Source organism: Mauremys reevesii, linkage group 8, assembly GCF_016161935.1.
Source record: "Mauremys reevesii isolate NIE-2019 linkage group 8, ASM1616193v1, whole genome shotgun sequence".
Lineage (NCBI taxonomy): Eukaryota > Metazoa > Chordata > Testudines > Geoemydidae > Mauremys > Mauremys reevesii.
The window spans coordinates 90,108,580-90,123,588 of NC_052630.1; the positions used below are offsets into that span (position 1 = coordinate 90,108,580).

Below are 15,009 nucleotides of genomic sequence, written 5' to 3' on the forward strand. Positions count from 1 at the left end.
TCCATAGAAGCAAATATGCTCCTATAGATATGCTCCTATAGCTCCACAGAGTGTACTGCAGGATCAGTGAAAAAAAGCTTTTGTTTTTCCTGTTAGTGTGAGTGAATTTCATGCATGGAAAACATGGGACAAGTATAACTGTCACTAGTCAAGTACTAGACTATGTTTTCACCCCTCAGCCATGAGTAGCAGCTATGCAAACTACAATGCTCTGTAAATTGATCTTAATCTTGACCCACATCAATTTCTGCACTTTCAGTACTGGTCATCTACTAATCAAAGGCTGCCAATTATGTTAAATTGTGTGGTGGTTTTGTGATGTATGCAAATGAAAAATACAGTTAGTATACATATTCCTATTTGTGTCTTTTAAATGACAAATATAAAATATATCTAATAACTAGGACTAATTACAATCACTACAAATAAAGTACACCAGAATGTAACCATGATTAAAAATCAAATCGGAAGCTGTCATATTCACTGTCTAATGGTTTACATAAGACAACATAAGATGCATAGGAAAGACACTTTCAAAGGTATATGTTATTTTTAAGATTAATTTAAAAGTGATTTAACTATTCAATTAACAAACCTAATTAAAAATTAGAACCATACAACAGTGAGAAACTTGTAGTAACTGGGAATATTCAATGCCTCTAATTTCAACTTTGCACTTAATTCCAATAGCAATAATATTAAAAAAAAAAATAGAAGGTAATGACTAGCATTTTACTGAAGTGTTCCCCTCCCTCTCAAACATAATATTACATTAAAATTTTTACCTGGGCTTGAAGACTGAAGAGAAGGCTACAAAGGAAAAAAAAAGTTAGTTTTTCCTTATTAAGTCTGTACAAACAAACATAGAAGGTGAATTCAATAGCTGATTTAATATAAACGATTATAAAAAAGCAGTGAATTGACAGTCACGTTTTCACCAATATATCAGAAACACCTTAGACATTCTAAGTGGGTTTAAAATGACAAACAAGATTCATTTCCTTCTTTATACTTCCAGCCTTGCTATATTTAACCTAATGGGAAGAATTCCCCATTTTGTGAAGCAGTGACTGAGTTCCTGAGAGTATAAAATACAGCAATTCTGAAACCAAGGTAAATAGCCCCCATCTCCCAAATCATAAGTAGTACATCACAAAAAAAGCCCCATTTATATTTAGATAAAATACTAAAAACTCGCCCGCCCCTCCACCCCCCGAAAAAAGAAAGAAAAAAGGGGAAAAGAAACTGCAATAGGAAGTCCCTGGAAAGCTTAGGAAAGAGAAACTATTAGATATCAATCTGTGACCCAAAACTGGGAGAAGTTTGAAAGTTTTCTTAAAAGCCATCTGGTCCTGCCCAAGCACTAGTGTAATGCTAGTTTGTCAGCAAAACAGGGAATTGTATTGACATTATACTGCAAACAATATTTTAGAATTCTGGAATATAAAAAAGTCTGTACTTCAGCAAAGACCTTTTATTATAGAGGTCCTCCATTGGTTCTAGTGCTCTATATAGGTTAAATCTCCTCCATACTGACTCACTTTAGCAGCCCATGACCTGCATAAGGCATTTCCAGGACACCCGCTACCGTAACGTAAATTGCATTGAAATAAACCTTCTAATGCAACTTGGAAAGAAAGCTGCTTTCAGATTAGCAATTTTTCCAAATGTGAAATACTAATATTTTAAAAGGACTAGCTAAAAATGTTAGTTTACTTGACAATGTTTTGTGTTAGAGCTACAGATGTGCACAAAAGTTACCTGAATATTTTTGCCCTTCTCTTAAGCTGCATCCTACTTTAATGGTCAAAAAGATTTGGAGGTGCGTGTAAGGGGGCTATCGTGGCCAGCAGGATTCACTATATTAACATATACATACCAAAAAAGATAGTGAACGTACAAATATTTATTTCAATGGAGCTATTACAGTTTATTTTAGTCACCTAAGAACAGTCATCCTGGGTCAGACTAATGGTCCATCTAGCCCATATCCTGTCTTCTGACAGAAGCCTGTGCCAGATGTTTTAGAGAATGAATAAAACATGGCAATTACAGAGTGATTCAACCTCACTGCCCAATTCCAGCTTCTCGCAATTAGAGGTTTAGAGACACCCAGAGCATGGGGTTGCATCCCTGACCCTTTTGTCTAGTAGCCACTAAAGGACCTATCCTCCATTAACTTATCTAGTTCCTGTCCTCGGGAGCCAAAAAAAAAATCTTACCATTGTTATAGTTGAAACCGCATTATATCGAACTTGCTTTGATCCACTGGAGTGCACAGCCCTCCACCCCCGAGCACTGCTTTACCGCATTATATCTGAATTCATGTTATATAGGGTTGCATTATATTGGAGTAGAGGTGTACTACTTTGTTTTAAACCTGCTGCCCATTAATTTCAGTGGGTAACCCCCTAGTTCTTTTGGTGTATAATGGGGTAAATAACACTTTCCTATTCACTTTCTTCACAACATTCATGATTTTATAAACTTCTGTCATGTCCCCCCATAGGGTTGCTTTTCTATATTGACCGTCCCAGTCTTTTTAATCTCTTCTCATATGGAAGCAGTTCCATATGCTAATTATTTTTGCTCTTTTTTCAAAGACGTCTTTCTTGAATGGTAACAGCTAATTTAGACCCCATCATTTTGTATGTATAATTGGGATTATGTTTTTCAACGTGCATTACTTTGCACTCATCAACACGTTTTGTGAGATCCCTTTGTAACTCTTTGCAGACTGCTTTGGACTTATCTTGAGTAATACAGTAATACAGTAACTCCTCGCTTAACGTTGTAGTTATGTCCTGAAAAATGCTACTTTAAGCGAAACGATCTTAAGCAAATCCAATTTCCCCATAAGAATTAATGTAAATGGTGGGGGGGCTAGGTTCCAGGGAATTTTTTTTTGCCAGACAAAAGACATATTATATACCAGGGGTAGGCAACCTATGGCACGTGTGCCGAAGGCGGCACGCAAGCTTATTTTCAGTGGCACTTACACTGCCCGGGTCCTAGCCACTGCTCTGGGGGCTCTGCGTTTTAATTTAATTTTAAGTGAAGCTTCTTAAACATTATTTACTTTACATATAACAACAGTTTAGTTATATATTATAGATTTATAGAAAAAGACCTTCTAAACGTTAAAATGTATTACTGGCATGCAAAACCTTAAATTAGAGTGAATAAATGAAGACTCGGCACACCACTTCTGAAGGTTGCCGACCCCTGGTCTACACATTTGACACCATGCAAAGTTGTGGATCTAGTCAAGGCAAGGGCAAAACAACATTTGAGTTTTTTGCAGCAAGATCTTAATATGGGCCTAAAAGTTCAAACTCTAAAAATCCATGCAATAGCTGTTGTCTGCTTGCTATTTCTAGGATGCTGAGGTAGAATTTCATCTCACTCAGGCATAATATTTCACAAAGCTGCCTTGCTTCTCAACCCTTTGCCAATAAAGAGAAATCCTTCTTGGGACCTAAACCTTGTATTAAATGCCCAGACTAAATATCCCTTTGATCCCCTGTCAGAAATGCCCTTATTTTTTGTCTTCAGCACACAGATATTTTGCTGAAATGGAAAGCAGCTAAAGATGGGTAGATGCTGTGGAACGTCATAGTTTGGAGAGGTTTGATCTGTAGTCAGTGCATGTTCTCTCATGGCTTATTGCTTTGGTTCCATGGCTTGTGAAGCATGGCATGCTGTAGTGTAGATCTGCAGAGACTGTTTTTGGAGAACATACGTTGATTATTGGTAGCTGGACTTTTCTTTTTATCCATCCCCTCTTTTACCTTCAAGCAGTGAAACATTCTTCTCTTGCAGTTCACAACACTCTTAAGCAACACCACAGAATGTAAGAAACTGGCTAGTTTCTTTGCTTCTGAGAACACCCTAGGTAGCATCAATTAAGCTGAGCTGTTTATTATAAATTAAACGTTGCTGCTACCTGCATTAGCCAGAGTTCCCACTCACCACTACATATGCCCATTTCAGATTTATACCACAGGCTCTCTTTTGTAGCTATTCTATAAAATTTATCCTTGAAAATAAGGCTTTTATTTGGAATTTTCTTACTCAGTAGTTTCCTTCCCCCCTCCCTCATGTTTACTTTGCATAAACTAAAATTTAATTCTGTCTACTCATTTCTTCAAGCATTGTTGATCAAGCTAAAATAAGCAGAGTTTGAATTTCTTAATATGTGGGCATACTGCAGCAGGTACACAAGGGCCTCATTAATTCACAATAATTGATGGACCAATTGTGTATTGCTCAGTTTTGCAAATTTAAAGTAGGGAAACATAAAAAGCAATATTGTGCACTGAATTTTGTAAAAGTAATGTAGTCAACAGGAAACCTCTTTCAGTACTGTTAAGTCCTTGCTGAAAGTGATGGGAGAACACTGTGTTCCATGTGCCCAAACAGTGCACTATGGAGAATCAGTGGCAATCTATTGCTTAATTTGGATATTAGTAGATTACTAATTTAATTGCCATCTGTATGTGAAATATTTCAAGTATAAAAATATAATTAGGCAGGCCAAAAAAAAAAAATGTGAAGTGTAACTAGCAAAATACACACAAACTAACAGCAAAAAATTAAGTACAGCAGAAGCAGGAAGCCTGCCAAACAGTCAGTGGGACTACTGGACACCTGGGGTGCTAAAGGAGCACTCAAAGAACACAGCTATTGCAGAGAAGCTAAGTGAATTCTTTGCAGTTGTCTTCACTGCATTGGCTCAGGTGTGGGAATCACCCTCAGCTCCTTTCTCTTTCAGGTGACGGATCTGAGGAACTGTCTCAGTTTGAGGTGTTGGTAAAGGAGGTTTTGGAACAGATTGATAAATTAAACAGTAATAAGTCACCTGGACCAGATGATGTTCTGAAGAAACTCAGATGTGAAATTGCAGAACTACTAACTGAGATATGTAACCTATCACTTAAATTAGACACTGTACCAGATGACTGTAAGGTAGCTAATGTAATGCCGACTTTTAAAAAAAGGCTCCAGAGGCAATCCTAGCTATTACAAGCGAGTAAGCCTAACTTAAGCTCGCTTAAGCACTAAGCAAAATGGTTGAAACTATAATAAAAAACAAAACTGTCACCAACATAGGTGAACACAACATGTTGGGGAAGAGTAAGCAGGGCTTTTAAAAAGGGAAATCATGCCTCACCAATCTACCAGAATTCTTTGAGGGGAGTCAACAAGCATGTTGATAAGGGTGATCCTGTTGGTATAGTGTACTTCAACTTTCAGAAAGACTTTGACAAGGTCCCTCACCAAACGCTCTTAACCAAAGTAAACAGTCATGGGATAAGAGGGAAGGGTCCTCTCATGAATCAATAACTAGTTAAAAGATAGGAAACAAAGGGTAGGAATAAATGTTCAATTTTCAGAATGGAAAATGGCTAATAGTGGGGTCTCCCAAGTATCTGTATTGGGACCAGTACTATTCAACATATTTATAAATGATCTAGAAAAAGGGGTAAACAGTGATGTGGCAAAGTTTGCAGCCAATACAGTACAGTAACTCCTCACTTAACATCGTCCCAGTTAACGTTGTTTTGTTATGTCACTAATCTATTAGAGAACATGCTCATTTAAAGGTGTGCAATGCTCCCTTATAACATCGTTTGGCAGCTGTCTGCTTTGTCCACTGCTTGCTGGAAGAGCAGCCTGTTGGAGCTAGTTGGTGGGGTCTTGGAACCTGGGTGGGCCGGCAGCCCCCTATTAGCTCCCCTAAATTCCCTGTGCGGCAGCCGCGCAGCAGGCTATCAAGTGCTGGGCAGTTCAAGTGTCTCTCCCCCCACTGATGTGGGCTGCTCCTGCCCTCTGCCTTGGAGCTGCTTCCGGGCACTTCCTGCTTGCTATGCAGGAGGTTTTCGGGGGGGAGGGGAAGAGGGGTGCTGATGTCAGGGTGTTCATCCTCCCCCCACTCCTGTAGCCGATTTCCGCAGGGTGGGGGGGAGGGGGACATGACAGGGCTCAGGATGGAGGGAGCTTACTGGCAGCAGCTGCTGTCTCAACTTGCTGATATACTTTAAAAGGCAGTGTACTTAGAGTGGGGTCAGCGTACTTAAAGGGGCAATGCACATCTCTCTCTCTCTCTCTCACACACACACACACACACACACACACACACACACACAGACGGTGTGTGTGTGTCTCTCACACTACCCAGCACTTTGGAAAGTGGAGGGAGTGGTGCGCTCCAGTGGGATAGCGTGGGTTCATCATCATGTTCAATTTCCTCAGGGAATATTTGAAACCACTGCCATGCGTCTATTGTGTCTCCTCCCTACATTCGTGCTGCCTTGTAGAGTGTGAGGCTACATTAACAACGTGTTAACCCTTGAGGGTTCAGCTGAGTGTTAGTTCATCATTTAGCAGCAAGGCATTCCCTGGGAAATATCCCACCCTCTGACTTCACCACCTCAATCAAGCTTCACAATCATCATTACTGTGTACAGTATTAAATTGTTTAAAACTTATACTGTGTATGTGTATACAACAGGGGTTGGCAACCTTTCAGAAGTGGTGTGCCAAGTTTTCATTTATTCACTCTAATTTAAGGTTTCGTGTGCCAGTAATACATGTTAACATTTTTAGAAGGTCTTTTTCTATAAGTCTATAATATATAACTAAACTATTGTTGTATGTAAAGTAAATAAGGTTTTAAAAATGTTTAAGAAGCTTCATTTAAAAATTAAATTAAAATGCAGAGCCTCCTGGACCTATGGCCAGGACCCGGGCAGTGTGAGTGCCACTGTAAATCAGCTTGTGTGCCGAAGGTTGCCTTCCCCTACTCTAGAGTGTTGATTTCAACACCTGGGAACTGCAGGAAAACTGGCTGCTATCGTAAAAACGACCCTACCTAAGAATATTTTCAAGAAATTCCTGTACCTCTGTGTAAAATAAGGAACATGCAACAACCATAAATAGTGCAACAAACAGATGGAAAGCCTCGCTGTCAGAATGAAACATTACGAAAAATACTCATCAGAAGGCAATGGCTGAAGATGATGTGCACGTCTGAACAATCTGGACCAACTGATTAGTAAACTTATATTTGCACCATTTTTATGGACTGCCTACCATGTCTTACTATGATAGTCTTCATGGGTGGAGGTATATACACAATGATCCAGTAATATGTGCTTGTGTGACAACAGATGAAGGGGTTGTCTGTCTCACAGAAACAAACAATGCATCAGGAAATGCCCATACAGCAGAATACTTAAAAGTAACAGCAGTAAAAGCTATAACAAACTGTGAAAAAAAATTCAAGTGTCAAGTGTGCAGCTTTGTCACAGTCAATGTTGCAAATATAGCAAAGATAATGATGGGAACCTGAAATTTGACAAATGGGTGCAGTGCTCATTTGAGGCATCTTTTACCCAAAGACTAAAGTACAACTACAGGAACACAGGGAAAATGTTGCTGAATTTACAAAATACTTCCCCAACAAGTTATTTGTTTCAGCTTCACTGAAGAGAGATGAAGACGCTAAACTAATTCTCCCCCAAGATCCATGAAGGAATCCAGTAATTGACTGTTTCAAGCTATTTATTAAGAACTAGCCTATTCTGATGACTATTTGTGAAGAAAATACATATGGTACTATCAGAGCTAACGTAGTCAACATCCAACTATGGGAAAAATGTAGTACAGGGGGGAGTCACATCTTACGTGAGGGTTAGGTTCCGAAGTCAGTGCACAAGGCAAAAATAACGCTCATTGAGTGGAATGATGGGCGAATGGCATGCACTACAGGTACAGTATTTAAACTGTTATTTTTCTCTTTTTTGTTTTGTTTTGCCAAGCGCGTATAGTTAAAAACACATAAGTTAAATGTGCCTATGATGCGACTCCACTGTAGCAGGTATATAGCAGACAGATACAATGGAGGGTGCTTAGGACTAAACTACTCTATTCAGATGCAAACATCTGGTGCATCCTTACAAAACCAGTTTAGCTGACTCATCTGAAGGAAGGAGCAGTAGAAAGTTAACCAAAAGACAGAATAAAGGAAGTTGGGGGAGGGGAGAAGGCAGAGAAAGAAGGTGGGGATTAACAGCAAGCCAAATAGGAAGAAGTGACGTGGTACAGAAGAGAGCAAGATCACCCAGCATGTAGCAACCTCACAGAATCATAGAATATCAGGGTTGGAAGGGACCTCAGGAGGTCATCTAGTCCAACCCCCTGCTCAAAGCAGGACCAATCCCCAACTAAATCATCCCAGCCAGAGCTTTGTCAAGCCTGACCTTAAAAACCTCTAAGAAAGGAGATTCCACCACCTCCTAGCATTCCAGTGCTTTACCACCCTACTAGTGAAAAAGTTTTTCCTAATATCAACCTAAACCTCCCCCATTGCAACTTGAGACCATTACTCCTTGTTCTGTCATCTGCTACCAACGAGAACAGTCTAGATCCATCCTCTTTGGAACCCCCTTTCAGGTAGTTGAAAGCAGCTATCAAATCCCCCCTCATTCTTCTCTTCTGCAGACTAAACAATCCCAGTTCCCTCAGCCTCTCCTCATAAGTCATGTGCTCCAACCCCCTAATCATTTTTGTTGCCCTCCACTGGACTCTCCAATTTTTCCACATCCTTCTTGTAGTGTGGAGTCCAAAACTGGACACAGTATTCCAGATGAGGCTTCATCAACGTCGAATAGAGGGGAATGATCACGTCCCTCGATCTGCTGGCAATGTCCCTACTTAAACAGCCCCAAATTCCGTTAGCATTCTTGGCAACAAGGGCACACTGTCAACTCATATCCAGCTTCTCATCCACTGTAACCCTTAGGTCCTTTTCTGCAGAACTGCTGCCTAGCCATTCGGTCCCAGTGCATGGGATTCTTCCGTCCGAAGTGCAGGACTCTGCACTTGTCCTTGTTGAACCTCAGATTTCTTTTGGCCCAATCCTCTAATTTGTCTAGGTCCCTCTGTATGCTATCCCTACCCTCCAGTGTATCTACCACTCCTCCCAGTTTAGTGTCATCTGCAAACTTGCTGAGAGAGCAGTCCACACCATCATCCAGATCATTAATGAAGATATTGAACAAAACCGGCCCGAGGACCGACCCTTGGGGCACTCCGCTTGATACCGGCTGCCAACTAGACATAGAGCCATTGATCACTACCTGTTGAGCCTGACAACCTTATAGTCCATTCATCCACCCCATACTACTTTAACTTGCCGGCAAGAATACTGTGGGAGACGGTATCAAAAGCTTTGCTAAAGTCAAGGAATAACACATCCACTGCTTTCCCCTCATCCACAAACCCAGTTATCTCCTCATAGAAGGCAATTAGGTTAGTCAGGCATGACTTGCCCTTGGTGAATCCACACTGACTGTTCCTGATCACTTTCCTCTCCTCTAAGAGCTTCAGAATTGATTCCTTGAGGACCTGCTCCATGATTTTTCCAGGGACTGAGGTGAGGCTGACTGGCCTGTAGTTCCCCAGATCCTCCTCCTTTCCTTTTTTAGAGATGGGCACTACATTAGCCCTTTTCCAGTCATCCGGGACCTCCCCGGATCGCCATGAGTTTTCAAAGATAATGGCCAATGGCTCTGCAATCACATCCGCCAACTCCTTTATCACCCTTGGATGCAGTGCATCCAACCCCATGAACTTGTGCTCATCCAGCTTTTCTAAATAGTCCTGAACCACTTTTCTCTCCACAGAGGGCTGGTCACCTCCTCCCCATGCTGTGGAGACATGGGGCAGAGGGACTCAGCCTACTTTCCTGAACAGAGATAGCCTCATGGACTCTGGACAACAAAAAGGACTCAGACTCCAGTCAAAAGAATATCCTAACGTGATAAGGAAACTACGACAGGAACATGCATTTAGAATTTATTGTTTTATATGACCTGTGCTCATCTGTGCTTTACATGATCAAGAGAGCATAAGTGTGTTAGACTGTGCAAAGCATGTGAGTGTGTATTATCTGCTTTGTGCTTCTGAGACAGCTAAACTGTAAACCAGAAGCACCACACCTTTAGGATGGAGTTCTGGGACAAGGTGTGTGCAAATAACTGGTATCTTGAGGGTCAGCACTGGTCCTGGAGACCTAGGGCATGTGGGCTGATGAGTCAGTGCCCAGGAAACGTGCCAGGGAGGCCAACGGAGTGAACAGTGCTGCGGAGGCTCCAGTAGCTTAAGACACCCAGGAATTCAGCAGCAGAGGCTTGGATTCCCCTCACAGCAGACCTAGTTGGTGTCCATGAAGAGACACTTGCTAGGATCTGTGACAAGTATATCTTGGTTGATCAAGATAGGAGTTAGAGCTCCTACAGCGCAGGTGGACAAACTTTTTGGCCCAAGGACCACATCTGAGTGGGGAAATTGTATGCCGGGCCATGAATGTAGGGCTGGGGCTGGGGGTTGGGGTGCAGGAGGGGGCTCAGGGCAGGGAGTTGGGGTGTACGAGGAGGCTATGGGCAAGGGGTGTAGAGTTCAGAAGGGGGCTCAGGGCAGGGGATTGGGGTGAAGGAGGGGTGTGGGGTGCAGGAGGGGGCTCAGGGCAGGAGGTTGGAGTGAGGGAAGGGTGCAGCAGGGGGTTGGGGTACAGGAGGTGCTGGCTCCAGCCCGGCGCCGCTCACCTGGAGCGGCTCCAGGGTGTCAGCGGCACGCAGTGGGGCTAAGACAGGCTCCCTGCCTGCCCTGGCCCATGCTGCTCTGGAAACGGCCGGCACCACGTCCCTGCAGCCCCTGGGGGAAAGTGGGGTGGGTGTAGAGGGCTCCACGCGCTGCCCTCGCCTGCCGATACCTCCCCCAAAGCTCCCATTGGCCGCGGTTCCCCGTTCCCGGCCAATGGGAGCTGCAGGGGGCAGAGTTTGCCCACACCTGTCCTAGAGAATAGCTAATTGCTCTAAGCTTGAACTGGTAGAGTTTTGAAGCTCTGTTCTGACATTATCTTGGATGAAACTGTCCCTAAATGAGCTTCCCTGCTCTTGAAGCTAGCACAGATGGTCTCCACCAACGCTCTCAGATTCGGAAAGTGTGACCCTTTGAATACCTGCTTTCTTTTAGCCCCTAGAGAGGGACTGTCAATACCCCTTTGACACTAGGACCAGCAAGGACAAGGATGATGGGTCCTGGGCTCCCAGGAAAATAAACGGCTAGAGAGAGAGGATGCATGTGGAACTTCACAACAGCATGATGGTGCAAGAGACCACCATCCTGATCAGAGATAAAGCCCAAATAAATGTGACTGAAGAATCGATGACACGATTGTTGTCACCACTGGCTTCTGAATCCCATCCTCCTGTAGAAAAAAAAATGTCCTTGGAGATTGGTATCTACAATTTGTCTCAAATATAAACCATATGAGTAATTCATCTCTTTATGGAATTGACAAATCTGAGTTGTTTCAGAAGAAAATCTGGACTGTGCCAAAACTGCTTGGGAGTTTTCTCCAGGAAGGGTGCTCTCATGAGCAAGTCATCACAGAATGGGTATACATGTATCCTTTTCTGCCTGAGGGAAAACACAACATTATCTAGCATTTTGGTAGGGCAATTAGTAAGGCAACATACTAGCAACACTATCTGCCACATGTGGAGCTGAGATCTTCCTGTGTGGTTTCATATAAAAATCTAATCCTTCAAAGACTAATTATTATAAGTGTCCATAAAACATTGATTTCACACAAAACCAACAAAAAATATTTGCACTGAACAAAAATGTGCAGACTGGCAAAGCAAGAAAAATGCTGCTGGAGAACATCAGAGTTTGATTTAAGGATATTTACTTTGGATATTTTGACATGTGATGTTGACAATTTGTGTTTTAACAGTCAAGGTTTTAATTTTTTGAATCTCAACATTTACTGTCATTAATTATCTCACCCCCACACAGTTTATTGCAATTGTGAAAAATCAATAGAATAAAATGCTTAAAATATAATCCATCAAAATTACAAAAAAAATTGATTTCTGCCAAGCCTAATAATAATAATAATAATGTGTAGATGGTTGATCTGAAGAACACCTGACAATGGAAAAAATCTCCTTTGGAAATTGCTGCTATGGTGGAATTAAAGGTCTCAGTCCTGAACTGTGACTTTGAGAAGAATCTATTCAAGAACTTCAGGTTGAGCACCCATCTGTCTTTAAAAAACCTGAACACTAGAAAGAGGATGAAGTAGAATCTTAAGCCTTCTTGTTCCCTGAAAACTCAATTACCCAAATTAGAAGATGATATATTGCAGTCTACATACTCTGTTATTTCAATAGGTTGAAGGAAGAAGAGGATGTCAATGTAGGCTTTTGAATTGGCAAATATAAATATAGTCTATCTGAAGCATTTCCTTTAAAGGTGGTTATAAGACAAACACTAGAAAGAAACTTATCAAGTTGCAAAGGCGGCTAAATTTGCTTTATGGGTAGAACAGTACAGAATATCTTGATCAAAGATAAAAATCTAAAAAATTGGAACCGGGAAGTTTGTAAAGAACCATCCAGAATATACATCTACTCCATTTCAGAATGGAAGCTGGGCAGTCTTATAAAATTGCAACATGATGTTTTTAACTGCCACATCAGTATTCAGTAGTCTCCCTTGCTAAAACACCAGATTCATGGCTGCTAGGTGAAAGGACTCAAAACACAGATGCAGGATTTGATCTATCCTCAGAAAAAGATTATCAGAACCCAGCAGTAAGAAGAACAGCAGCTCTTAAGACAAAGTTAACAGGTGTGAGTGGCAGACATCATGAGTCCATGCTGGAACTGTGAGAGTTAGTCAGGTTCCATGTTCCTGGATTTTACATTAGACTCATTTTCTACCTAAAATCTTAAAGACGACAAACAGAAGGCCCTTTTCCAAAGTGAGAAGATTGTCATTGTCCTGGATCTCAGTCCCAGCAAAACTTTAGACATCTGGCTTCATCTTTTGTAGTAAAACTATGAATCTAAGATGATTTCAGCTGCAAAAGATTGTGTCTGTTACCATGCTGTTTAAATACCGTAACCAAAAGGTCTATCTAGCCAACAGTGGCGAATGCCAGGTGCCCCAGAGGGAATGAACATAACAGTAATCATCAAGTGATCCATCCCTTGTTACCTATTTCCAGCTTCTGGCAAACAGAGGCTTTTATTCAAGAGAGAATAGATTGCATGGAAAAGTTCTTTCTTGGTTTCCAGAAGCTGTGGGCTAGCAAATAGCCCGGTTAGGCACGGCATCCTAAACTGGATGTATCCATACTTATTATAAGAGATACAGATTGCTGAGTAAGCAATGAATGACACCCAAGACTCCAACGGCTTACAGGAGATGCAAAAAACACACCGGGTTTATCCAAAATGGGATGCATACAAAATTCAGCTAAGGTTGAAGAAGCCAGAGGTGCAGTCTTTAGAATACTAAGGGCAAAGAAGGCAGCCATTTGTCAAGAAAAGCAGGGCTATTCTTATCAGTTGAAATCTTGCCAGTTGCACTGATTTCTGAAACACAAAGAGAAGTGCTTCTAAAAAAGAAATACCAAAACTCTTCTACAGTCCAGAGTGACTATTACAAGTGTTACTCCTGGGGGGAATTCTGTGCTAAAACAAACATAATATTTTAAAATTCTGCATATTTCTCAAACAACCTCAATATAATCATACCAGTTTCAATTATTTTGATAATTAATTTCAAAATACCTGTTAGCAACTATGTCTGTAACAATACAGACAACAAAAGAGATTCAGGAAATTTTTTTTGATCAATAGATTCCTTACTAGGCATATTAATACAGAACTCTGAATAATAATTAATTTAAATTACAATACAGAAATGTATTTCCCACACCCCTCAGAAGCAGTGCAAAGGCTTGAGGGAGGTAGGCATAACAGAAGAGCTGAGGGAGGGGGAAGTGATTGCTGGGAAGGAACCAGAGTGTCAAATCGGAAAGGCTGTTGGGTGGGAGAAGTATGGAACAGGTGTTTTTCTGGGCGGGGAGGGATTGTTAGGGAGCCTCCACCATACAGATGCTGGCTGACCCCTAGCTTCTCTCATTCAGTCAGGCACATTGCCCGTCCCCTTGTGTCCTTGCACCCCCACTCAGCCACCCCTCCTCCCTGTGTGTCCCTGCACCCTCTCCCACAGTCCCCATGCTGATATAGGACCTCACACTGAAAGAAATCTTTACTGAACCGCCTATTCTGGCCTTCAAACAATCCCCCAACCTCATCAGAAACAAGCTCCCCACAGAACAGGACACACCTTTCCTCCTAATTACTGGAGGCGTGTTAACAGGTCACTTCAGCTTGAATGGTCCCTTGAAATGTGTTAACTACTTATGGTAAACAATCTGTTCCATATAGTATTTAGCTGTGACACTAAGGCTATATCTACACTAGAAACTTGGAACTGCTCCTGCAGCAGCGCTTTGAAGTGCGAGTGTGGTCACGGCGCCAGCGCTGGGAGAGAGCTCTCCCAGCGCTGCAGGTATTCCACCTCCCCGTGGGGATTAGCTTACAGCGCTGGGAGCTCCCAGTGCTGGGGCAGTGTTTACACTGGCGCTTTACAGCACTGTAACCTGCTGCGCTCAGGGGTGTGCTTTTTCACACTCCTGGGCAAGAAAGTTGCAGCGCTGTAAAGCACCAGTGTAGCCAAGGCCTAAGGCTACGTCTACACTAAAAACCTGGAAGTGCTGCTGCGGGACAGCTCCCACAGCAGCGCTTTGAAGTGTGAGCGTGGTCACACGCCAAGTGCGGCTCCGAGCAGTCAGAGCCTGTCCACACTAGCACTTTGAAACGCTCACACGTGCTGCACTCAGAGGGGTGATTTTTCACACCACTGAGCCAGCAAGTTAGAGCGCTATAAAATGTAAGTGTAGACAAGCTCTAAATTTTCCAGATCTGAAGAAGAGCTCTATGTAAGCTCAAAAGCTTCTCTCTCATATCAACAGAAGTTGGTACAATAAAAGGTATTACCTCACCCACCTTGTAGCCGTATTGATCCCAGGATATGAGAGAGACAACACTGCATACGATAATGAAGTTTATTTTTTTTGTT

The 15,009-nt window shown here is 42.0% G+C and overlaps 1 protein-coding gene across 7 annotated transcripts in view; it reads right to left on the reverse strand.

Annotated features, from left to right (window-relative positions):
• The window catches only part of MIER1 (MIER1 transcriptional regulator), a 58,293-nt gene that overhangs the window by 30,484 nt on the left and 12,800 nt on the right, over nt 1–15,009 (reverse strand). For all 7 annotated transcript variants that reach the window (XM_039484667.1, XM_039484665.1, XM_039484669.1 and 4 more), the window contains exon 2: nt 786–810. Coding sequence is in view for 3 of the 7 variants with exons in the window: in XM_039484669.1 (XP_039340603.1) it covers nt 786–810 (25 nt within the window). In the remaining 4 variants the exon portion in view is untranslated. The remainder of the gene's footprint in view (nt 1–785; nt 811–15,009) is intronic.